This window comes from Spodoptera frugiperda, chromosome 16 (assembly GCF_023101765.2).
Source record: "Spodoptera frugiperda isolate SF20-4 chromosome 16, AGI-APGP_CSIRO_Sfru_2.0, whole genome shotgun sequence".
Lineage (NCBI taxonomy): Eukaryota > Metazoa > Arthropoda > Insecta > Lepidoptera > Noctuidae > Spodoptera > Spodoptera frugiperda.
In genome coordinates, this window is record NC_064227.1 from 7,646,226 (window position 1) to 7,674,209 (window position 27,984).

At 36.6% G+C, this 27,984-nt stretch overlaps 1 protein-coding gene across 2 annotated transcripts; it reads right to left on the reverse strand.

Annotated features, from left to right (window-relative positions):
- Positions 1-612: 612 nt before the first annotated feature.
- Positions 613-27,984, reverse strand: LOC118280669 (sodium- and chloride-dependent GABA transporter 1). 2 transcript variants are annotated; one of them, XM_035600959.2, is made up of 12 exons: positions 27,854-27,984; positions 20,953-21,173; positions 11,847-12,118; positions 10,678-10,779; positions 10,135-10,306; positions 8,984-9,174; positions 7,628-7,808; positions 6,811-6,935; positions 6,013-6,257; positions 4,408-4,611; positions 3,481-3,648; positions 613-3,123 (listed from the first exon to the last, which is right to left on the reverse strand). In XM_035600959.2, exons 2-12 carry the CDS (start codon positions 21,021-21,023, stop codon positions 3,031-3,033), a joined length of 1,824 nt encoding a protein of 607 aa, XP_035456852.2. In that variant the 5' UTR covers positions 21,024-21,173; positions 27,854-27,984; the 3' UTR covers positions 613-3,030. The 2 variants fall into 2 exon arrangements, with proteins under 2 accessions (XP_035456852.2, XP_035456851.2); XM_035600958.2 differs by lacking the exon at positions 27,854-27,984 and adding an exon at positions 25,602-25,780.

Sequence of the window (27,984 nt, forward strand, 5' to 3'; positions counted from 1 at the left end):
AATAAAACATTAACATAGGCACTCGTAATCATAGGATTTTGTCGACATCTTCTTCAAGTTTACTTATATGTGAGATTGTACATATAATTGAGACATGTACAACTGACATACATAATAATATATCTTGAGTTTTCTCTTGAGGACTGTCTCGTTAGTCGAATGGTCGCAATTGCGTTTGCCTGACAATGGGTCTTGGATTCGCTGGGTTGCGTAAAGTATTACTGGTGATTTTTCAGGTTTTCGAAAATTTCTAAGTAGTAGCACGGAGTTTGAAATTGTGCCCGGTATATGGGCAATAGGCTCACTCCCTATAACATATGGGACTTATAACACAAATGGTCAAAAGTCGGTGTACATTGTACAGTGGCATTCATTCATTCATCTTAGTTAAGAGCTTTGGAAAACAATAAAACAACACATATTTTTTTCTACTCTTTAATGAAATAAATATTTCAACGATTTATACTAGTTACGATACATATACAGTAAGTTTCGAAAACATTACTTTATTTCAAAAATAAAAATTTAATAACAATAAAATTATATTGGATATGCTTTTTCATTAAATGTTCAATGATTATACAATATTCATAAATAATTATACAATTCATGTTATTTTTTACGATAAGTTTATTCATGAATAAATAATGATTATTATAATTTGTTTATAATGACATGTCGGCTCATAGATTACTCTGCTTGGATACAATATGCCCTAAGTACTAGATATTTAATTATATAGTATATGGGCGGTTTATATCAACCTTTTTGCATACATAATGATATTTCAAATAATCTCTAGTTCGTTGGTAAATGAATAATATGTTATATAGTTCTGTTAATAATTTAATTGATATTTAATTCTGATTAAATAGTCTTTGCAATAAACTTTGTAAAGTACATAGTACATCAACTAAATTTATAATTATTATTATATATAATTTTAATTATATTTATATTTTAAAATACTTGGAAGCACATTTATCTTAGACAACGCACGACGCATAATTTTGATAGATATTAGACACTTTAACCAATATTAAATAATGGAATTACAATATTGCGCTGTTTTATGTTTTTGAAGGTAATATCCAAAATTTTTGGGTAATATTTGTTTTCGAATTTGTATAATTTTTTCAGTGTCCAATATCTTACTCAAAATACAATAAATATATTGAAAATCTACAAATAATTTGTGTACGATCTCACTCATTTATACAAAATCGGGCTACGAGTATCTTATTCTCATTAAATATATTAAATTTACCTAATATAATATTAAAATTTCCTTCAAACCACTACATAGGTAAACAGTTTTAGTAAAATTATAGGATTAAATATTTTTTTCTTAGTATATTGTCTTATTCCATAAAATGTATAGATATAGAAAGTTTTTTTAAAAACGGCCTACTTTTCTCTACCACCGTTATAATATTATTATTTTAAAAATTGACAGTATAAATACACATTTATCGATTTGAACACGCTAAGGAGTATAATTGAATAAATTGTATTATATTTTGTGTACAAGAAAGAATATTGAATAATCTCAATAACAAAAACTCTCATAAATTAAACGTGATTCAGAATATTTGCAACAAGTTGGAATCAAATTGACTGAGCTGTATAACAAGTATTGATTGAGCTAAATAGCATATATTGATATTTTTAACTTGTACACAAAAATATTCAAAAGACGTATTCAAGATATATTATTATAAAATCTACAGTATAATATTAGAATCTTTGGCTAGAATAGAATTATTTTTTTAGTTTCTTTGGTCTCAATTGGAACACAGAAGTTTAAACATTCAATGCCTTAGGTAACGATGACTCAACAAAAAATGTAAATAACATTTTAAGTATAATAATAATAAATATAGCTAAATAATAATTATTCAAAAATAATTAAAGCTGAATAACCAAATCGATACACACGCTGTATAATTATGTTTCATTATTCTAATGATATGAATATCAAAAAACAACCGTAAACATTTATACAACATATTTATACTTAAAATTATAAATAGGCCTTTAAATATACATTAGATTAAATGCCATTTAAGAGTTTCAATCTTAAATTTTGAAAAACACCATTTAGATTTTTAAAATGACGCGTCCCGTAGCGTTTTTCTCGTGAACACTTAAAATCTATACTAACACCAAACTAGCAATTAAATCCTTGAAGGATAACAAATACAATTATAAATAATAAAAGATGTATTCTCTACTTACGTATAACTTCAGTAATAAACGTTTAAAAAATAATCTTAAAGATTTACGACCAAAACCCGGTGCTTGATATATTTCATTTTCATTTCGTTGCATTTCAAAAATAAATAATTTTACTTTGGCAATCAATTATTCATAAACTGTGTTTATTGGCAAACAAATTACTAGATTTTAGCCAGCAATAACAAATAAACCTTTGGTATATTAATATTTTAATATAATAACTGTAAAATCTAGACGTCAGCTACATGGAAGACCAATAGATAGTTAACATTTAATTATACCAATACTAAAAGCTTACTTTGCTACTTAATTATAAATAATTATCGTACAACTAAACGTACATGAACATGTCGACGCACGGCAAACGGAAAGTCATCAAATTATTCTAAAAATCTATAAACATAAAGTGCTTAAATATTTCTTTAAATACGGCTATAGTGTTAACGTAATAATTATTTTTGAATTAATAATTCAATAACATGATGCTAAACAATTATAAATTTTATAGCAATTATATTATGTAAATAATTTATTTTGAATTATATAATTTTATTATATGGCACAAATATATTTGGCACATTATAATGTATGTTTTTTATAGATTATAAAATTTGTGCGTGATGTTTTTAGAATTTGTTTCTTTCTCTTTCCCACTATAGAAATCCCGAGGCTAATTTGACATTTTTAATTGTTGATGGATGTTTTTTTTTATTAATCAGACAGAATATTGCTACTTTCCGAATCCCTTTAGTCTGAGATCCTGATCTTAAGTGGGAGGTGATGGTGATGGAGTTAAGCCTTGCTGTGCTTGGCCTGCTCCTCAGCCTGCATCTTGGTCCTCAGAGACGGTACATCCTCCGGAATACGGACGATTTTGTTGAATTTCTGTGAAACAGACAAATATAAATTACTAAAACCATATTGTGTATGAAATATGAATTTGCTTTAAGTGTAAATTTTCCAAAATTTAGCCACCTTTTCCTTTGATTCTCTTATCTATTTTTTCCTCTGTTCTAAACTGTAGGTATATACCTACAGTAGAACCATCCCTTTACACTACATGCATCTATCTTCACTGATAGCTAGACTGAGAGCCTATTATTTATTTCTTGACATTTCAAAAGCGTTTATTTATAGTTTTATTGGTATAAATGATTTGACTTTGACTTTTTTACCTTTTAAAAGAACAATGTACCTAAACTAAAACAAAATAAAAGATCAAGAGAAAGATTTGAAACTCACCTCCTGCCAGGTACCAGGAGTGACGCGCCACAGGTAGACCATGTAGCCAGGGATGCACAGCATCGAGGAGAGGGCGGTGAACCAGCCGAACGCGTGGGACCACCACGGATACTCGTAGTTCATATACTTGATCGGCTTCCATTGCACCAAGTTGAAGATGAAGACGCTCTGGGGATGGAGTATGAGAGTTAAACAAGGAATGTTATGTAGGAACTCTTTTATAGTATAACGTGGTTCTTCATGAAATGTATTAGTCGTCATTGCTATTATAGAAAAAAATTAATCCAGGGTCGGTCTCGTGTGCAAAGTCTACTGCAGCAATAAGAGATACACAATGAGATGATGACGGGGTAAGAAAATTAAAAATCTATTTAATCCATCAGTTATGTAATGAAAGAATATTAGACACTGTGTTTTTTATTTTGTCGTGTCAGATAAAAATACTTAGTTAAAACGAATCAAAGTTTCGGAGTGGGACCAAATACGTCATTTCTATGTATAAAATATAGGAAGAAGTGACGTCCCATGTAAAGGCGGTGAGCCCATTGCCATATACTGGGCAAATTCTAAACTTCGTGCTACTATTGAGAAGAAAAAAAAGCCCAGTAATTCTTCAATCCGAACCGGGAATCAAACTCGAGAACCCCTGTTCGGTAGTCGCAAACGACCACTCGACCAACGAGGCAATCCAGGCAGACGTCACATTTAAAAGATTTTAAGTCCAGTGTCTATCTCGTGTACAAAGTCTACTACAGCAATGGAAATACACCATTTCAGTTAAAACTAAATCTTTACTTATAACAAGTGAAACTGAAAAGGTGTTGTTTAAATTTTACTCTACACTAATAAAGTATTTCAAGACAACTAACTATTCCAATAACCTAATTTAAGACAAATAAAAAAGCAAAAAATTATAACAATACTCACAATGCAGATAGCAGGCGTAAATCCGACCCAGCAGAACTTCCACCAGATGGTAGGGTAATAGCCAATCATCTCCTTGATGCCGTCGTAGAAGCGGTTCACGCCAAAGGCCCAGGATATGGAGACACATTCGAAGAAGATCAGGAACAGCAGACAGAAGCCGGAGACAGCGTACGAGTCGAGGATTTGGAAGACGTACATGCCACCCTGGGGAACAAAGTAAATGATTTTGCTAGTTAAGCTGAATTCAAATATTTTCATCTAACTGATAATGCTATAATATATTAAATTCGCTTTGTTTCAAGCTTCCTTGTTCAAACTGCTAGAGAGTGGTATTCTTTGCCGGAGTCTATGTTTCCTGATGGTATAACTTGAATTTCTTCAAAGTCTGAGTGAATAGGTTGCTTATGGGCAGACGTGCTCCATCGCAGGCTGCATCATCGCTTACCACCAGTATCGAGATGGTGGCCAAACGTCCACCGTGGTGGCTAAACGACACATTAAATATAATTATAAAAAGACATATCTGACTTTAATCTAATGTTAACTGCTATATACATTAATGAATAAAAATATTAACAAATAATATTTTTAACATCCTGGCTTGATTGAAATTTCATTAATTTCCAACGTTTTTCAAATTTTACCAAAAACATTGCATAGTAAATGCAGCTGCTAAAACTAATGATGCTTACATAATGAATAGCATACAAACTAGCATTTTGTCTTTGACATGATCTTCAAACACAACATAATAAGGAACACATAATATATATCTCCTCAAAATAATACATTTGTATTCAGTAAAGTTCCAACAAAAGACGCCAAATGAATTCCAAATAGAGTCTTACTGCTTTTCAATGCTTTGCTACGGATTTGTAGACGGTAACCTTGGAAACGGCCATGAAATAAAATTTCTAAGCTAATATCACGTATATTTAAATAAATAAAACTTGTTGCTATGGAGCTGAATGATTTATGGTACGTATTATAACAACGTGGGTGGAATTTAAAAAAGGCAACTATGAAGATTTTGGACTGTACGTCTATGAATTAGCGTTGGAACTGGCGTAAGAGATGGTATGGTGCGCAGTAAATCTTCTCCGTAAAAGGATAGGTAAAATACGCCAGATGTAATGAATCAAGTGAAAAAAGAGAAATGTGGAATAATATAAATCAACTGTTTATCAAGTGAAAAAGAGCAATGTAGAATAATAAATATCTTACGCCACAGAAATTGTATTTATAATGTTGTAGTTTATAACAAAAAGAAAACCCAGAGTCTAGTAGATAGTTAAAATATAATCATTTACCACGATCCCAACTAGACAAGTAAGTCGGTAAGTAGATATCAAGTAAACCAAGAAAACTCTCTAAGATTATTTAGACACCACTGACAAATGATGAAGGAAAACATCGTGAGGAAACCTGAGCTCATAATTTATAAGTTTGAAATCGCCATGAGCAAGCGAAGTGATTAATGCTCAAACCTTCTTCGTGTAAGATGAGGTCTTTGACCTGCAGTGGCTACTTATAGGCTGTTGATATAAAACCAAGAAAACAGAAACTATAGCTATCACAGAAAAATCTTTACTATTTACTCCTTACCTCAGAGATACACGAAAGTCCAACCAAATACGAGATGATACAAGTGATGGCGATGAAGATCTCCTTCCTCCTCCTGAGGAGTTTGGGCCACTCATCGATGACCGCAGTGATAAACCCTTCCATGGTGCAGAACTGGCTGTCCAACCCAATGAGCAGTAGCATGAAGAAGAAGAGACAGGACCAGAGTGGAGCTCCTGGTAGCTGGAGTACTGCTGATGGGTAGGCCAAGAAGGCTAAACCAGGACCTGGAAGAAAACGTTTAACGTGATTATGATGACAGAAATTCTTTAAAAAATTGGAATGATGGAAATGTGTCGACTGTCGTAGTGTCTTCAATTTCGAGGTTGTACAAAGGAGCACGAATGTTCCTAATCTCTCACATTATCCACTATTTCATTGTCTGGACTTTAAAAGAGACTATGACCTCTGAGTTTGTTTCGGCATTTCTTCTCAGAGTAGTCGGAAAGCAAATGAAATATTGACGTGTAAAAGAGTTATTTTATAACCTATTTACAGAAATAAATATCATTTATCATTTATTTATCATTTAATCAAATACACTGTTCTGTGATAAACTTTGTAATTTGGTTTTCTAGTTTTTTACTCGTACGGCACTCGTAAATACGGAATTATTATACATTCTCTTGAATCAATCTATAAAAAAACTCTTCAAAATTTAACAATATCAATAGCTCACTTCTCGTGTAATAGTATAGTGCAAATATTGTTAAAGTTAAATAATGAACCCTGAGAAGGTAAATGATAAACCCTGGGACAATGAAGAGTTTTAACATGTACCTGAAGCCGCCACCTCAGCGACCGGGCGTTGTTGCTCGTGCGCCATAAACCCGACCACAGAGAAGATTACGAAGCCAGCAAACATTGAAGTACTTGAATTCACAGTACACACGATCAGGGCGTCTCTGGAAGAAGAAGAAAATTCGCACGTAGAAATCATGCATGCTTTTTTTAGGGGGAAAATTATTCACTGACTTCTCCCACCTTGATGTGAGGCGGGAGGGAGTGTCAGACTCTTGCTGACTAAAAACCACCCTGTTCCTTCTCCTGCTTTGAGCCGGAGCCCCGGTAACCTGTTACTTTGTCCGCAGCTCCGGAAAATCATGCATGCTTCGTATGATATTTCAGATAGTTTGCATTATTGAAAGGATCATACATACATACATATATCTACATAAACGTCTGGAGTTTTTGTCATTTTATACACATTATTCATCAAGGTAAAAACATTGACGATATTTATAAGCCACGTAGCAATACTGTTTACAAATCAAAAATAAGTTTGGTATTGACACTAAAGTGTATACAGATTCGGATTCAATGATTTAGGTTAAAGGAAAATAAAGAACAAACATGTAGGAATAAAAGTCACTATTTTTGATAAGACAACTGATGGCTTAGTACGAGTTTGCTTTACGTTAAACGAAAACGAAATTTGCGTTCGGCGCACTGATTGGGTGCTTTATTCGCGCCGGCGAATCAGAACGCCGAACGTGCTCTCGTTTCCTGTTCGTTCAACGTAAAGCAAACTTATATTAGGATACTGTTTTGCAAGACGGACACATTTACGAGTTTTACATCATCAAAGCAAACTTACTTGTACACGTTATTAGTGAACTTATTGTAGCTGCCCAGAGCGACCAGCGTACCCAGACCCAGGCCGTACGAGAAGAAGATCTGGGTAACAGCATCGATCCATACTTCAGATTCCATCAGTTTGGACATGTTGGGCATCACGTAGAACTTGATGCCTTGCATGGCGCCGGGGAGGGTGATTCCTGGTAAAAGAATGGAAGGTTTTAGATAATTAAGTCTTTAAAAAATACTTTAAAATTCTACTTATATTTACGTTGACTGGTGTTTATGGCAAAAATAAGGGACGAAATCCAGTTTAGAGAAACTCTTTACATAACTTGAATTTTTGAGGAACTGAAGGCCATACATATTTTTTTAAGATTAATTCATAGTTGTACATTTCAATTCAATCCAACTTATTATCTGAACTCAATTCTCTCTGTTTCTGAAAGCGTTAAGAATTGCGTGTGTTGAAAACTCATCATCATTAGGCTGTACTTCGCCGCGTCTACACACGCTTATATTAGAGTCCCTCTGTTTCTCGAAACTAGAAAAGCTTTTCTCCATTGATTTACGTGAGGCCGTGATTTTTAAGAAGACTCATCAATTTCTTTGCTGATGAATATGACAGCATCTTGAGTTTGAAACCAAGTTCCTCGTCAAACGGTTACGTGAATAGATTCCATAACATGATGATTTTAAAAGGACATAAACCAAAGTATGGACGTCGTATCCCGTACAAATAAATGATTGTTAAATATGGTACCGAGCAGGGTAAATAAAGCCGCTTGATTAAAAATTGATATTTTGTAATTAAGAAGGTTTTATCTGCGCAATCCTGAAAATAAAGTAGCGTTCCTACGTCAAATACGTTACAAAAATGCAAACTATTACGCTGTGATTCCCAAGGCGTGATTTACTGAGCCGAAAGTTAATATATGAGGTAGATACAACAATTACAGATAATGAACACCAAGTAGACAGACACAAAAATATTTGATTGTGCAACTATTATACCATATATATTTTAGTTCAAAACATTTACAATTAATTTCAGTTTCAAAAAAAGTCATTCTATTCCGTGATTAAAAATTGATCTCGTTTCATTATTTCGAGCGGTCTTTCGGGGAAACTAATGTCCTAATAATAGCTTAAGTACCTACTTCCGATGTTGTCGTGTCAAACCACAACAGAAAAAAATCAATTATGAAACTTACTTTAATGTTAATTTTTGTTCACCTCTGTGCTAAGAAACTAGTTGAACACAAAATAATTCATCTCCATATTTATGATACGGGTGCGTAAACCGTAGATCTTTAGTATGCAACTGGGTCATCATTTAATCTCCTTTGTTCCAAAATTACAATATTGCACCCACCTCTGATCAACAGCACAGTCAGCAAGAAGTATGGGAACAGGGCGGTGAAGTAGACGACCTTGCCGGTCCACCTGACTCCCTTCCAGATGCAGAAGTAGCACAGCACCCACACCAGCAGCAGGGTTCCAGCCAACTCCCAACGGATGTTACCGATGTGCTCGATACCGCTCGAGATTTGAAGAGCGCGGCGCCTGGAGAAAAATTTATAGGTTACTAGCTTCTGCCCGCGACTTCGTCCGCGGAAAATTAAAAAATTTAGGGTTGTACTACCCCTAACATTTAGGGGGATGAAAAATAGATGTTGGCCGATTCTCATAGATACCGGATAAGCACAAAAAATTTCATCAAAATCGGTCGAGCCGTTTCGGAGGAGTATGGCAACAAAAACTGGCACACGAGAAATTTATATATTCGTTTTTTTCGCGTGAATGTGGTTTTGTGAGGTTTTTATGGAATAAGGACTAAAAGCTTACTTTTAGTCAAAATCCTTTAGATATAAAGGTGACTGATTATTTTAATGATCACAAAGTATAATTCTCATGTGAGTCTAAAACTAAAAAACTCAATTCAGTTGCGCATTCGAACTGAATGCTGACGCCATCTATCGAGTAAACTGAGAAGTTACACTTAGAGTTGAGCATTCAAATGTATTGAATTTTTAATAATACAGATATTTCTCACTGTCAATAAATTCTCCGTAATTGACATATTGCATACGATTTAAGAAATATGGATGTACAAGTGATAGAGCCAAAATGTCGGGAACACGGATTGGATTTCTCATTGTCATACAAACAATCATTGATACCAGTTCGTTTATTAACATGACTATCCAAAACACCTTGTATCTACTTCCATTCAACAAGCTGTACACTATTAGGTAGCCTTTTAACTATAAGCTGAAGAGTTTGTTTGTTTGTTTGAACGCGCTAATCTCCGGAACTACTGGTCCGATTTGAATAATTATTTTTGTGTTGAATAGTGCATTTATCGAGGAAGGCTATAGGCTATAAAACATCACGCTATGACCAACAGGAGCTAAGCAGAGCGGGTGAAACCGCGCGGAAGTAGCTAGTTTTTAATAATAGGATTAACAAACGAATGCTTTTCGGTTTTTTCTGTGCTTATATCTGTTACTTAAGTCTACTTACTCCCAGAACTCCTTGACAGGGTCAGAGAGCACAGCCTTGCTGATGTTCTTGCCGTTGAGGGTGCAGAAGGTGGTCATGTCCATGGTGGACCAGCAGGTCAAGTTCTTACGGTCGTAGGGGTTCACGCAGGTGGCGGTGTTCCAGTAGTTGTCGCAGGTACGCCATGGTACGTCTGGAGGAGTTAGATGATAGTGATTGTAGAATATTAAAAGAAACAGAATATGATACTTTTATATTCCGAATATAAAATAGACGGAAAATATTATTAATGCGAAGTTTCCAAAAACTAATCCGGGACCGCACTTTTAAAACACTTTTAAACGAGATAGCTAATTTCTAAATCTGAGACTTTTTAGTACTTCAGATATCCTGGGAATTTAACCCAAGACCCGTCTTTGCAGCTGCATTTTATAACACTCGAATAAAGAAGCAATCTAACACACAAGATTATAACAATAATAAACTATTAATTCTACTACTAGAAGAAATCTTTGAAGCAGACGGTATTACTTCTGAAAATAATGATAATAATACAAACCATACCTGATCGCATGGACATGAAGAAGTAGAAGATGGCCCAGGCGAGGATCACAATGTAGTAGACGTTCATCCAGCAAGACATGACAGCAGCCGCGTAGCCGATACCTGGGGTAGACAGAGTGTTAGTAGAAATTGATTACTTGTATGTAAAAGAGCGTACCATGGTAATGCAGTCATCGACGCCTAAAAAGACCTATAGGGGCAGTACCAACTGTTTGTAATTTAACAATAAAATGTTGGTATATCTCATGATTTTAAACTTTACCTATTATGGCTAACCCAAAAACAATTTTTTTCATAGTTTAAGAACCATGAGGGTGAGTCTATTGCCATACACTGGGAACAAATCTAGACTGTCTTTGTGCTATAACCAAAAAAAAAAAAATAAAAACTGAATGAAAAAGGCCCAGTATTACTTTGCCCGACATGGGAATCGAACCCCTCTTATCCGGCAGGCAGCGAAACAAAAAATGTCATGAAAAAGCTTCTGAAATAAACTGCCAAACTTAAATTATATTTCGAGCCACATAAGTTTCAAAATCTTTCTCAAACTCAAGAACGTACATCAATAAAGAAAATTACAATGTAACAGCAAATACATTAATTAAAGAATAAAAAGAAGAGATTGGAAACAAAAGATTGGGCGCAAGTATTGTTTGACAAACAAAAGAAATACGACCCTTTTCATTAATAGGAATGCTTAGCCCAATTGTATGAGACCTCTTTTGTCGTCAACCTCGTTACTGAAGCGAAGTATTTCGAAAGATTTTTTGGATTTATCGTCTCCTATTAGGGGGTTCTAATTTGTTGGAAGCTCTGCCATTGATTTTGATGATGTTTTATTATCACAAAAGATTAATTGACGACTGCACGGTTGGCGCGGTGGCTGGGCAACTGACTGCCGTACAATTGTAGCGGGTTCGATTCCCGTACGGAGCAACTCTTTGTTTGATTCACAAATTGTTGTTTCGGGTCTGGGTGTCATGTGCATGTGAAATTGTATCTTTGTAAACGCAAACGACACAGGAGAAAATCCTAATGTGGGGCAACGTTTAAAAAAATATAACTAGTGATATTAGTTTTAGCTGAATGGCTAATAAACTATTAGCCATTCAGCTAAAACTAATAACTAAAACTATAGACAACATGGGTAAAAACAAAAAATGTAATACCTTTGAAGATCGGAGCAATCTTGAAGACACCCAACCCGCCGATGGTAAGCATCTGTCCCATGGCCAGCTCCATGAAGAACATAGGAATACCAGCGAGGAACAGGGTGAGGAAGTAGGGAATGAGGAACGCGCCGCCGCCATTTTTGTAGCAAAGGTAGGGGAACCGCCAAACGTTGCCGAGGCCGATGGCCAGGCCAATGACGGAGAGGATGAAGTCTAGCTTGCTGCCCCAGGAACCTCTCTCGGGGAGATCGGATTTAGTTGCAACTTCACTGTAACAATAGAAAATTAAGTATTAGGACTTATCATGTGTGTAGCTGGACATATGTATAAAAGGTGGTGGATTCTATAACAACCACATTGACCCGTCATCTACGCAAGACACAATCTATTTTCTATTGTATCTCGTATACCGGCAGACCAGAGGTTAAACCAATATCCTCGTCAGCACTTGAAAGTCCGCTAACGAATGCTGCCAGTCTTGCCAGCCTGCGTAGCGAGTGTGCAGGTCTAGTTGTTATTTATATTAACATTTTAAGTGTGGGAGAGCCATACTTCGGCACGAATGGGCCGGCTAGGCCGGAATGATATCACGGCCTCATAGAAAACCGACGTGAAAAATCGTTTGCGTTGTGTGAGTGAGTTTACCGGAGGCCCAACTACGTCCCTTTCCCAATCTTCCCAAACCCCGATTTCCCAAAACCCTTAAATTCATAACTCTCAAAAGGCCGGCAACGTACGTAATGCCTCTGGTGTTTCAGGTGTCCATGGGCGTCGGCGATTGCTTACCATCAGGTGATCCGTCTGCTCCTTTACCGACTTATTAACCAAAGTCCTCATTTGGTGTTTTACTTTTCCACTCTATTCTCTATAGACAGGTCTAATGAAAATCATTCCTTCTACTACAGATTTTTAACACTACTACTGTAATGAAACGTACGCAAGTTGGTTAAACACTGACTTTTATTGAAACACCCTCACATACAATTATCACGGATTATTAACATACCGTCTAATATACTACATCTTTCCCCTTTCGGAAAGCAATGCCCAAAGATTACTTATAGCTATATATATAGATTACTTATGGCTATACTTATTACTAACTGACACAATAATACAATTGTTCTTATCTAATCTTATAAACTAGTTATTCTAATGAACAAATTATAAACTAATTATACATTTCTTACATCTATAACTTATATCTATTCATTGTCGTCAAACAGATGAGTCAGCATTCGTGCAGTTCTTTGTTTAGACCGTTCAATAGGTATCTCGTAAGGTGACGACGTACCAGACTGGTCCTGAGTGCTAACTGGACTCTCATAGTCACCGCTCACATCGAGCAAAGCGGACTCACTGCTCGCTGGGCTTGCCTGCGCCCGCGCCGTGCTCACGGCGTTTTGCGACCCTATTGATAACTTTCGTCTACGCCTACGAAACCCTGTCATTGCTGTCATACTTGGTGACTTGCTACCAGTGTCAGATGGTAGTCTCGTAGTCTCTCTCATTATTTCTGCTGACCCGGTCGTACGCGCTATCAACTGACTTCGAGTTCGCCGATACCGTCCACCACGTTCGTCTTCTACAATGTACGAGCGTGGTTGCGGTGCTGGTGCCACTACAGTCACCGGTTTCCTCTCGCCATTACAAACTAAAGTTGCCCTGTCCCCTTGATATAGTCGCTTAAGGGTGTTTGCCGTTTTATTGTAATTTGTTTTGATTACCTCCCAACTAACATTAAGCGCTAATATAAGAGTTATAACAGCTATATAAAGGAGCTAAACAGAACCTAAGGTCATCAATAAGTGCTATCACATAGGAGTTATAGCGAGCTATAACTCTATTATACCCCTGGATTGGGCACAAGTTCTTATAGCCTTAGGTTCCACAGTGGCGATATAGTGGAGTTACAGAATGAATTTAAGAGCTATAGTAGAGCAATTGTGGAGGTGCGCTAACTGAGACTTAAAGCGCTGTAAGAGTAGTATTTAAGTGACTAGTGACTCCTCAAGCGGTATGGTAGAGCTACATGCTGCTTTGAGCGCTATAAAGGGAGCAAATGTATGAATATAAACTCCGTAAGTGGCATAGTAGATCTATGATGTACCTTACTTACTGTTTGAGCGGTTAGAGGGTGGCAATAAGGTAAATTGTAACACCTTGAGTTGCAGTATAGATCTACAATAAGAAATTTTAGCGTCTAATTTACTTTTTTTCATAGCCGGCTAATGCGGTATGTTTTATTTTATAACGTTGCAATATGTTAAATGAATGAAGATTTATCAAACAACCATAACACATTTTGTGTTTACGAAAATAAATGGCGGAGTTGGGTGTATTATTTTAAATCGTTGTTAGTGGAAGCTGAAGCGGAATTTTCATTGCGAAGGTAAGTTTACTGTGAATATGTGTATATATTATTGGCAAATAATTGAAGCGCCCACTCTTTGTTGTGTATTTATCTAATAAAATGTTTTGCTTCACATGGAGAAAAACATTTTTTTACTAAATATGTAACAAAACTTTGCCTATTGACTTGTGTCGGGACCCTGGTATTAGAACGCTAGAAAAATAAATATCTTCATTGTATTAAGTTTTCGTTTCGTACGTTTTACGGTTTTTACTTAACTTCATTAGGTATCTAAAAATGGTGGCCTTTGACGCTTTTGAGAGGAACTATGTTGCGACGCCATTTTACGTTCGTCACGTGACCAATTAGAGGTACTAAAGTGGTAACGAACTCAATAATTCAACCTTAAGTAATATAGAAGCTATATTTGACACTACAAGTTCTATAATAGGGAGAAATATCGCTACTATTCAGCCCTAAATCATAAAAGGGAGTTTTGTATCACTTTAGGAGTTTGGTGTTGTAAAAGATTTAATGAACACCATTGTAGAGCTAGTAGCGTTAAATGCTCCTTTTGTGCAACTATCAGCGCTCCGAAAGAGTTTGTGGTAGCTTGCTTAGAACTTTAGAAGTTAATAGTAAATGTTAATTTCTTATATAGATCTTATAGTCGTAAAATTCGCTCAAAGCTATAACACAGAAGCTTTGGTCTGTATTGTAGGGATAATAATCGCTGCTCTACGCGTTTAACCTCCATATATTGCTCTTATAAACCTGCTTTGTTACTATAAGCGTTATATTTTATTACTAACACTCTTTTGGCGCCTGAATCTATAATTGCAGCTACTATTCTACCTTCATAACACTTTAGGTTCTAAAGTAAGCTCTATTTGCAGCCATAATGTTTGTTGGGCTCTCTCTTTGACATTATATTTTTATAATTTTTCTCGTTATCTACTCTTTCCGTTAACAATTTAGCACTGACCGGTAATCTAGTTTTTAACCTTCTACCCATTAAAATTTGAGCAGGTGAGTCTAAGTCATGCCGCGGTGTAGTTCTAAAATTTAACAATGCTAAATTGAAATCTTGTCCCGAGTCTACACACTTCTTTAACATATTTTTAACCGTTTGCACTGTCCTCTCGCTTTTTCCGTTTGATTGTGGGTAATGTGGCGATGACGTTGTGTGATGTATTTCCCACTCACGCATAAACTTTTTAAATTCTTGTGAGCTATAGGCCGGACCGTTATCACTGACTACTTCTGCTGGTATACCATGCCTTGCGAACTGCTCTTTCATGAAAGAAATTACTTGTCTCGAGCTTATACTCGTTAACTGCCCTACCTCAACATAGTTAGAAAAGTAATCAACTAAAACAATGTAACTCTTTTTTTTTATACTCGAACGTGTCCGATGCTAGTTTGTGCCATGGCAACGCAGGCACACTATGCTGCAGAAGCGGTTGACGTCGCGGGCGGGGCGCGTGCAGTGCGCAAGCCGCACACGCGCGCACGATGCGTTCCACGTCATCGCACATTCCCGGCCAAAACATTACGTCGCGTGCGCGCCTTTTACATCTTTCTATGCCTAAATGTCCTTCGTGGACTCGTGACAACATATCTTCCCGTAAAGCACGAGGAATAAACACTAAATCGCCTTTAAAAATGATCCCGTTTATATAATGCATTTCTTCGCGATACGGCCAGAAAACGTTTACTCGCTCACTTACATCGCGCCTATGTTTAGGCCAGCCCTTGTTTATGTATTTAATCAACCATCGACAGTCACTATCTAACTCCGTTTCTTTTTGAATGGCCTCCAATCGTGGTTGGCTAAAAGGTACATTGTCTAACATGAAACAAGTTTGTATCTCCACTTCTGTGGATACTTGATCATTCATTTTTTCCTTCAAAGGTGCCCTCGATAATGTGTCTGCGATATACATATATTTGCCCGGCGTATATACTACTTTAAAGTCGTATCCTTGCAATCTCAACATCATTCTTTGTAGCCTAGCTGGCACCGAAACCAGGGATTTGTTAAATAACGCTTCCAGTGGCTTATGGTCGGTGTTTATGGTGACGTCAGATCTGCCATAAATATACTGCCTGAATCGTTCAACACCAAACACAATAGCCAACATTTCTTTTTCTATCTGCGCATACCTAGTCTGAGTGTCGGTGAGCGTAAGCGAGGCAAACTCCACCGGACGATCATTCTGCAGCAGCACAGCGCCCAGCGCGACGCTTGACGCGTCCACTGACACCACCAGCGGCGCGCTGTCGCTGTACAGTGCTAGCACCGGTGTACTACCTAGCTTTGCCTTTAGCCTATCCACTGCTTCTGAATGTTGAGATTCCCAGGACCACTCTGATTCCTTCTTTAACAACGATCTTAACACATTTACACTCTCAGAGTAATTAGGTATAAATTTAGCTAAATAATTTACCATGCCTAAAAACCTCTCGAGAGCCTTCCTATCAGTAGGATAGGGCATATCCATTATGGCTTTTACTTTCGAGTCGTCTGCCCGCATACCATTGGCGTCAAACTTGTGACCTAAGTAAGTAATTTCCGATACACCAAACTTACATTTTTCGCGATTAAATTTTATACCGACATCTTTAGCACGTCGCAGAAGACACTCCAATCTCTGGTCGTGCTCGTCTTTAGTACAGCCCCATACAATTATGTCATCAATAAAAGATTCAACTCCTTCTAAATTTTCTAAATGCTGCCTAAGCTTTGCATGAAACACCTCTGGCGCACAGTTTATACCATACGGTAAACGCAGAAATTGGTATCGACCGAATGGTGTACCAAACGTGCAGAGATCCGCGCTCGCGTCGTCTATTTGAACCATCCAGAAACCACAGCGCGCGTCTAGCACGCTAAACACAGTAGCACCGCGCAGGCGCGCGGCCAGCTCCGGCACCGTCGGGAGCGAGTACTGCGCGCGTCGCACCGCACGGTTTAATGGTCGCGGATCTAAACATACACGAATGCTGCCATCTTTCTTTGCAACTAAAACTATTGCATTTACCCATGAGGTTGGATGAGTAACCTTCCTGACTACACCCAAACCTTCCATTCTACATAATTCCTCCTTTAATTTATCCTTAAGGCCCAATGGAATTTTCCTAGTTGGACATATAACTGGCTGTACGTTTTTATCTATAACGATACTATATTTGCCAGGTAATTTTCCCAACCCTTGAAACAATTCATTATAGTTATCAATATTGATTGTATTTATTTGACTTATTAATCCTAACGCAATACATCCCTCTAAACCGAGCACACTCTGACAAAACAAATCTACAACAACAAATGATAACAAATAACTCGTTTTTCTAAACATAAAAGACACCTTAGCAATACCTATAATTGGTAATTGATTGCCGGTAAACGAATATACACGTTTTGTGAACGGTTTAAGGTCTGTAATAGATAACCCTAAGTTTATATAGTTCACTTTAGAGATAACATTAATCATTGAGCCAGTATCTATTTTTAATAAAATGTTTTTACCTTTACATTTTATAATTTCTGTCCATTCCAATGGCGACTTACATTGTTTTTTCTTATCATCTAAGATGTTTACATAAAACCTTTGTTTCTTACTGTCTTCATCACTATCACTACTTAAGGTTTCTACACTGAGATTTAACACTTTGCGAATCGATTTTTTATGTTTACACACTCGCGAAAAATGACCTTTTTTCTCACAAACATAACACTTTGCGTCACGCGCCGGACATCGCTCGCCACCGAGACACCGCACGCTGCCGCACTTCTCACAGGCGGTAGCCGGCGTGCCCGCCGCTCGTGCTCCGCCGGCTCCGTACCATCCTCTGGCGCGCCGCCCGCCTCGTGCGCCGCGGCCGCCTTGCACAGCATCCACTTGCACCACCTCAGATGCACCGTCGATGCACTTGCTTTCCTCCTTGGACATCTCTGCCGCCTGGCAGATTTGTATCGCTTTTGATAACGACAACTCATCCGTGCGAAGAAGTCGATCTCTCACCGTATTGTTCACAATACCACACACAATCCTATCACGCAACAGGCTCTCGTGTAATTCACTGAACTCGCACTGCTGACTCAATACCCTCAATGCGGTTACATATTGATCTATGTTTTCACCCTCTTCTTGATTGCGTGAAAAGAATTTAAACCGTCGCACTGTGATATTGGGTTTCGTGCCGAAATATTTAAATGATAAATGATAAATGATAAATGATATTTATTTTGCAAATAGGTTATAAAATAACACTTTTACACGTCAATCTCTTAAATAACTAGATGAGGCCGGCATTTCCTATCTGACTACTCTGAGAAGAAATGCCGAAACAAACTCAGAGGTCATAGTCTCTTTTAAAGTCCAGACAAAATAAATTAAAGATGTCGGAGAACCGTGCAAGTTGATTCTGTAGTGGTCTTTTGAGGAAAGAACCACAGCAGTTTGAGCGGACCTGTTCAGATGGCAGCACGCATGTGTCTGTTTACAATCAGCTCAGCTGACGGCTGTTGCTGAATGATCCGACGAACAACACCAACCAAAAGAACATTTGGGTAGGCCACACAAATGCTCAAACTGTCAGAATATAATTTACTAAAAATAAAATGACTAGCAAAAGTCTCACACGGTCCTCAAACTAACAATTTTAAAAGGAAATATAAAAATATAAAAGGAAAAAAAAATATATAAAACAATGTCAAATTATGTTAATGTCAAATTGTATAAAAAATGTAACTATATGTTACAAACATGTCAGCAAGACCTGTGTGGACATTATAGCAGTTCATTCCCAAGCCTGACTATCCTCCAAGTAGTCTTTTATTTTATAAAAAGCTTTACTACAAAGTTTTTCTTTAATAATATTTTTAAATTTACCTAGGTTTAAACTTTGAATATGGCTGGGAATTTTATTGTAAAAGCGTATACATTGACATCTAAACGAACCGCTTATTTTCTTAAGTCTAGTAGTAGGAACAACATACTTATTTTTATTTCTAGTGTTGATATTGTGTATATCACTGTACTTTTTAAATAATTTTATGTTTTTATGAGCATACACTATATTTTCATAGATATATTGAGAGGCAACAGTCATTATATTAATTTCTTTAAATAGTTCCCTGAGAGAATGCCTCGGACTAAGATTATAAATTGATCGAATGGCTCGCTTCTGCAGCACAAAGACAGACTGAATGTCAGCAGCATTCCCCCACAGGAGAATACCATATGACATGATACTATGGAAATAACTAAAGTATACTAGACGCGCTGTATTTACATCAGTTAAATTTCTAATTTTTTTAACGGCATATGCTGCTGAGCTGAGCCTTTTCGACATTTATCGAACTTCTTCAATACGCAATGAATGTCATCTTCACTTTCACCTCCTTCGAACGTAAAAGTTGTAAAAGCCTCATAACCAGCTGATCCAATGAGGTTAACCAACAAACTAGCCTGCACTTCCTTAGGCTCTTTGCTCACTCCAGATGCTTTAAGAAACACCTCGAACTGTTTCCGCCATTTATGCCACGCGTCGGACCGCGCGGCCGGACCACCGTCGAGCGATAATTCCGCTGGAGGACGTGCGTGTTCCATTTTTATTATTCCTGTACACCACGATACTTCGAATAATAGTTTATTATTAGCAAGGATCTTTTTAACCGATTTAATACTGTTAAAAAGCACCACCGCTGCCACCATGTAATGAAACGTACGCAAGTTGGTTAAACACTGACTTTTATTGAAACACCCTCACATACAATTATCACGGATTATTAACATACCGTCTAATATACTACAACTACTTCATATATACCATCACCAATTTGTGTCAATGTCATATATTAAAGACAGGAATTGACATAATTATGTGTTTTTGGAGGAAGTTTCCAACAGACTGTCCTTAGCACGCAAACCCTCAATTACGTATGGGATTCACAAAGGACATTAATTTTCTATTGACATAATTGGCAGGAAAGACTCTACTTATAGAATGATTATTGTCATTAGTTGAGATATTTTGATGGTATCATACAATTAAATTTGTGCGTATAAATTCCAGACAGAAAAATTCAGGCAGTAGAAATTGTTATAGAAAAAAATGGTAGCTAAGATTTTTTTATGAAATATTTGCCAAACAAGCTGACGAATCACCTGATGGTAAACGATCCCCGCCGCCCATGGACACCCGCAACACCAGAGAGGAGTCACAGATGTCACGGTTAAAACGGGATAATAATGTTAGTGTTAGTGACAATGTCAGTTTAAAAACTTTTAACATGTCACAGATGTGTTTTATTTTCTCTTAATTAAAGAGAATCTAAAACTTTGACTCTACCTAACGAATGGAATTCCTTGCCGGAGTCTCTTTCCTACATACAACTTGGGTGTCTTCAAGACCCTAGTGAGCAGGTTGCTCATAGGTATCACAGGTCTCATAGGCTCCATCGTCGGCTACATCATCACTTACCATCAGGCGAGATGGTGGCCAAACTCCATTTTATTAAGTACTAGGTTCTGCCCGCGACTTCGTCCGCGGAAAATTAAAAAATTAGGGTTATACTACCCCTAACATTTAGGGGGATGAAAAATAGATGTTGGCAGATTCTCATAGATACGGGATAAGCGCAAAAAAAAATCGTCAAAATCGGTCAAGTCTTTTCGGAGGAGGATGGCAACGAAAACTGTGACACGAGAATTTTATATATTAGATTAAAAAAACACTTACCCAGTCTTATTGCTCGATCCTTGTGCACTGAGTTCGATTTCATCTGTGCGTACGTCGTTTTTCGTGTCCATTTCTCTTAAATTGTCTTCTGTCTCTCTCTAATCGAAATGTTGCCGTATCGGTTTGTCTCTTTCCCACACTATGTCTATGTTTTAGGGAAACTGTATTAACATTTTCGTTGAAGTACTAAGACTAGATTCGGAATGCTGGTAATTTTGTACCTGGAACAAGAGAATTGGATTGTGAACCTTATGTGGAATGTAATAAGAACGACTACCTCTCTAGCGAAATGGTCGAGTAAGAGAAGTGTGTTGTCGAGTAAGGTGAGACGGATTCAATTCTGAGTAAAGTGTTATTAGAGTTTTAGAAAATTTTTTTTTGTAGCGCAGTGTCAAATTTTGACTTGACTGCACGATTGGCGCGTTGGCTGAGTAACTGCCGTGGTGCTACCGTGTAACGTGTAGAGGCTTCGATTCCTGCGCGGATTAACACTTTGTGTGATCCATAAATCGTTGTTTCGTGTCTGTGTGTAATGTGAAATTGTATGTTTGTAAACGCATCCACGACTACGACACAGGTCCATAGTATTAACAGATCGACACCAGCAATTTATACTACGCTAACTCGAAATTTGGAAAAAACTTTTTTTATGCCAAGTTGCTTAAAATGTGTGTTTACATACGTCATAAAAAAATTGAGAAGAAATATGCAAAAATAAGAAAGTTACAAATCTTATAAAACGCTAAGTAAAGGTACTTTTTGAAATCACTCGATTTATATTACGCCAACTATTATTAGCGGAGTGTGCGCGGTGATCACTTTGGTCAAAATCCGTGGAACACTGCGCTAACTCATAGTTAGCGTAGTTTAGTGCGTTCGTGTGTATACTTGTTCGTTTGTAAAATGAACTACTTAGTCACTTTTACATAGTAAATACTTATGTGTTAACGTATTAATTAGTTTATTAATGGTACGTTGACTATTCTTTTTGTGAGTAAGTACATGTTCTTTATAAAATATTGAAATATGCATCAGATGATTGATCATGCACTACGACGTCCCGTACTACAATACGCTAACATAAGTTAGACGTGTATAAGATGTATTTTTTTTTTTGATGAATTACGTTTATATACGGCTAACTTGCGCTAAATCAAAAAATAGAAATAATTAAGGAAATATAAATATGAGATATTACAATGAATAAATTAAATATTAAGCATACCAAATTTTAAAAAAAGTATCTTAATTAATGTAAAAGTTATCACGTTTTTCCCTTTAAACGCCTCTACTGTAAAGTACGCTTTTTGAGTTAGCGCAGTATAAATTGCTGGTGTCGAGATATTTGTATTGAATTGCAATACGCAAAGCTTTATAATACGACACACATATACAAACACGCATACAATATCTACATAACAAACAAAATACCCTTATCATCCCCCACCCTTTAAATCCAACCTAGTCAATGAGGTGTCAATGTAAAAATATGAATAAACATTCACACATACATACAAACGTAGGTACTGTTTTGTCTACATTTTATTTGCAACAGAAAATTGGATGGGGAATTGGCGTATTGGTTACAAATACACAAATGTTTGCCGTGTGAAATGGAAAGAAATAGAGAAAATCGAAGTGTAAGTTACTTTATTTATTACTAGCTTTTATCAGCGGCTTCGCCTGCATTCTCGTGGGATAAAGTACTCTTTAGGATACTTCCTATAACCTAAGTCAGCTCATACCATGTTTGTATACCAAATTTCGACAAAATCCGTTTATTAGTTTCAACGTGACTGAGATATGTCAGGCAGGTGAAGTATTGCTGGGCTGTTTTTGGTTTTTCGAAAATTTCTCAGTAGTAGCACGGAGTCTGGAAATGTGCCTAGTATAATTATGGCAATAGGCTCACCACCTATTACATGGGACTTACAACATTAATTGTGAAAAGTTAGTGTACATTGTATAGTGGCATTACATGCCATAATGTGCACTTCTACCTCCCCCTTCGGGGGATAAAAGGCAACTACCAAACCCACAAAGGACAAACCTCGTCCATCAACAAAAATCCCACCCAAAAATGTTGGCACGCTCCTCGATATCACAGAACCAATATCGCATACACTTCATTTAATCCCCTACTCATATAATCACCGGGCTATTTACAGGACCCACTGGGCAACTGAACCTATTGGCCTGATAGGATAACGACGGGCCTATTTGCAACGATCCATTTATTAAGCTATTGACTTTTACAATACAACTCCGCTCTGTATATCTTTTGTGGCTCCAAATGCCTTTTTGTTGATGCATTTACATTGCAATGTCTGTGTGAATTTTTTTAAATAGGATGTTGCCAATTTTGAATTGTTGGTGCGAGGTAACGTGGACTTATAATTTCTAATTAGCTCACACCCAACAGTAAGTAACCTCTAACAGTTAGCGGGTTGGTGGCCAAACGCAGACTTATCAACGTTAAAAAACCCAACAACACCTTTCTGCACTCTTCATCGCCTCACCCAAGACTAAAATGGTCAATAATTACTTAAAGAGAACGATATAATTTAATAGGTACGCGAAGATTTTGTGAGAATTTCAGGATTGTACCGTAATGTGCACCTCTGCCTACTACGTATATAAGGCGTGGCATTGCATACTTACACTATATAGGATGTGGTTTGAACACAAATTCCCGACCTAAATATTTAAACCAGGAGACAGATGGGAAAATTCCCATGGTACACACATTTGTAATGAATTCGACAAAAACACTCGCGGTTTTGTATGCACAGAGTTTTAATGGGACTCTGCTGAGGTTTCGAGGTGGCCCTCTAAATAGGATTGCTTTTTGTTTTTGTTTTGTTTATAGAGATTCTAATAATAGCGCCTTTTTGTTATTTTTATTTTTAATGTTATTTGTGAGTATATGCTGCACACCTTACGGTTTAACTGTACACTTAAATTGTAATACAGCCTACACACCAAAGCTTATTTATTATTATTATTTATTTATTATTATCTATTCTTTATTCGATTCAGTTAAAACTGTACATTTCAGCTGTTTGCTCTACACACCTTAACTACCACCTTAACCACAGTTTTAACTCCAGGTACAGTTCCGACTGAACAGCTAAAACTGGACAGTTAAATTCTAAGATGTGTTAGTTGCTATAACAAATGTTTGATCTAATGAATAGGCAATTTTTTTAAGTATAATTAAACAATTCTGTGTGGCTAGAGCCTTCGAAAGAGTTTTACTTTAGTTGAGAAACGAACAAAATCTCTCACAACCTACCATTTTATAACCACGATGACTAGTGAAATAAAGTACGAAACTAAATAAAACAAATCAACTGTATGTAGCTGTGCGAGGAGCATCACTCATCCGCCCATAGCTTAGTATGTAGTTTTTAAGGGGTTGGTAGTAGTTTTCCAAAAAATGAGGCATAATTTGTTTTAGTCTCAAATAGTCTACAATTTAAATAATGCTATTTTTATGCTATGCTATTTTTTAACTTTCTCTCCCATTTATAATATTAAGTATTGACTAAAGAAAAAACTAGCAAAAAAATAAACACAATTATTAAATACAATACGTGTCGTAATGAGCACCTCTGCCTACCCCTTCGGGGATAAAAGGCGTGACGTTGCGTTGCGTTGCGTTGCGTATTAAATACAACAAAATTTAAACACGATATTCCAAATTTAACTACAACTACATGCTTCACCTACTTATAATAACTTAATCTGACGTAGCGTACGAGCAAGGAACTGTAACTTCACGCGACACCTCTTAGAGAGGTACTCCTTACCTAGGGTTGCCAACACTTTTTTGTGACAAACATGCTCAAAAAATATAGTACGCTTCAAAAACATATAGTACTGTAGTAGGGAAGAATAAAAAATAGTTATACCTATTACATATTTGCAATTCGTTAATTTTTATTATACTATATTTTTCTTCAACAGCATATAGTACGGAGCCCCGAAATATAGTACAATACAATATAATATAGTACAGTTGGCAACCCTATCCTTACCTCACACCTTAATCAATAATGTCAATACGACCCAGTTTCGAACTCCCGAACACTTTGACAACTTACTCCGAGACACCTACTTCACGTGAATTATGTTGAAGTATCGATAAACAATAAATTGTTAACTTTTAATTAATATTTAAGCCCTTTAAGCCCAAAGTTTCCGGGAATCTTGTGCATGTTTCGGAATTTCGGAATTGACTCTTCTGTTATTGTGAGGATTAGTTTAATGTTTTATATGTTGGCTTTAATATGTTTCCCTTATTATTATACTAAATTCATTTCAAATTACAATTTCAGATGTAACATTTTCTTACCGTTAATTTTCCGATAATTTTATAACCGATTTCTTTTCTCTCGATCTAAAAGCCGGTGATTAAATGAAAAAAATACCTTTCTAAACTAGCTAAATATTTTATGCAAAGCCTAATAAAAATGCTCTTTTAGTCCTTATCTGTCTAATTTTAACACCACAAAACACATAGGTAGCTACCGCCTGAAAAATACATCAAACACTCTCTTTTTTTCAAAATAGAAAATCCCTACACACAACCACTACACAAAATCCAATAAATAAAAAAAACAAAATTTAAAAAAGAGAATACTTACACATACACAAGCACAACACAACAAAACACACACACATCACACGTCAATTTTTACAAAATGGAGTCGAATAAACAAAGTGGTGGCACGTTGTCTCTACACACATGCTGAGCTGAATGTGAGGAGCAGACTTCGATAGGTCCCCTAATACACCACGGCCTGTACACGAAGCTGTCAGATTTAGAAAGAATTTATGACCAATACCCGACATTGCCCCACCGGAAAGAGGGATTGATGCGCGGGAGTTGATTGCGCGCTGGGGTGGCGCGCGCGGATTCACACTTCGAAAGAATAGTGTGGCGTATTTTATTTCTTCCTTTATGGGGCTTTTTAGGTCACTAGTGTTCGGTTCGTGGGTTCGCTTGCTATCTAGATATTTTAAATTTTTTATATCACGAATTTCAGCGCTCTCTTAAAAAGACCTGTATATGACTGCAGGGTTGGCGCGGTGGCTGGACAACCGGCTGCTGTGCAAGGTATCGCGGGTTCGATTCCCGCTTGGAACAACTCTTTGTGTGATCGACAGATCGTTGTTCAGTCATGATACTATGTTTCTAAGGAAAAAATTATGTAATTTAAAAACTAAACAACCCGACTGCGTTTCTTTATAATAATTATGAAAATGAAAAAACCCATTCTAAATATTATAAAGACTTCGTGAGGGCACATACGGCTGGATTTCGGGACAGTCAGTCGATAAGTCAGTCGGGTAAAAAAGGTATTCATATCAAGCAGACGCCATTGTTCCTTAGTATACAATCTGCCATAAGGTACACACACATACACATACAACTCATCAACAGCCTATAAGTGGCTACTACTGACCAAAGGCCTCTTCTCACACGTAAGGTTTGAGCATTAATCACCACGCTTGCTCAATGCGGGTTGGTTTGCGATTTCAAACTTATAATTAGGAATTATAAGGCCAGGTTTCCTCCCGATTATTTCCTTCAACGTTAGTCAGTGATGTCTTAATAATCTTAGAAAGTACATAGAACTCGGAAAAAGTCACATTGGTACTTTGCCATTAGTAGATTTCGAACCCAAACCCTCGTGTATGAGAAGCGGGCGTCTTAAACCTCCGAGCCACCACGACAGTTAAGGTATAATATCACATAAAAGATGTCTGTACGAGCGGAAATTTCCTTCGAAAAATTCCGTCAAACGTTCCCAGACTATTGCCTTTGTAAAGAGAGTTATATGTGGACTATGTTTATATATGTGTAGTGGCTATATGTACGGCTGGGAAGCTTAAGGCTACGCGTTCGATTCTCGATGTTCAAACATTTTTTTACGCCTTTTTTATGGAATAGGTGTTAAGCGTCACCTAATGGTAAGCGATCAGCGCTCGTAATGTTTAAAATGTTCACTTGTAACACCTCTGGTGTTTCGTGACGATTGCTTACCATCAGGTAATCCGTCTGCTCGTTTACCAGCTTATACCATAAAATATAAATTAATAAAACTAGTTTAGGCATGGGTTGTAGAGATCGAAATTAATGTTTTACGCGTTTAATAATGGTGTTTAAAATATTATGTAGGTAACTACCTATTAAAAAACCACCAAAATTTAACCTTAAGATCAAGCTACCAAGGATCAAGGTATTATGAATTAATTATTGCTATACACAACATAAATTATTTTTCAAAATTATTCAGAAAATTACTAGTTGCAAATTGCATTAAACGAATCGAACCTGAGATCATTCTGAGGCAATCACACTTACAAATACTTGACTAGCAAGATACTACCATACTGAGAGTCATTTAATGACTACTTCATTAACCTAGTCCTTAGCAATTGTTTTCGGACCAAAATCATTACTAAGGAATGGTTTAATTAAATTAGTAAAATTTATTTCAATTTTAAAATTTAAGTAATCATTCAATGTCTCTGAGTGCGGCAGTTAGTCAATTTAATAAAAATAAAGTAACACTAATACACAGTTTACAAACCCTAACTAGACAGTTAAAAAACTTAACACAAATTATTTTAATAAAACGATGAACTTTAAAATTGAACAAAGCACTATAAAATACAATAGCACACACACATTCAACACAGCATGAACTTTAAGAGTTCATTAATCTGTAAACGCAATCAATGCAACGATCTCTATCAAAAACATACCAATAAAACAAAAACCGCGCTAGCTAAAACCAAAATAAAACCACCAGGACAAACCTTGGAAAACCAGCTTTCCAACCATGGTGAAATAAACCAAATAATTAAAAAATTTCTTTGAAAAACTTACAGTTTTTTGAAATTCAAGTTGCCTCTGAAGGTGGGTGTAGACTATCTCGTTTCATGAGGGACGCTTCCCTTATGGTCGGACAAAGGCGCGTAGTACAGCCTCCAGGAGCACGCATGCGCACTGGATCGTCC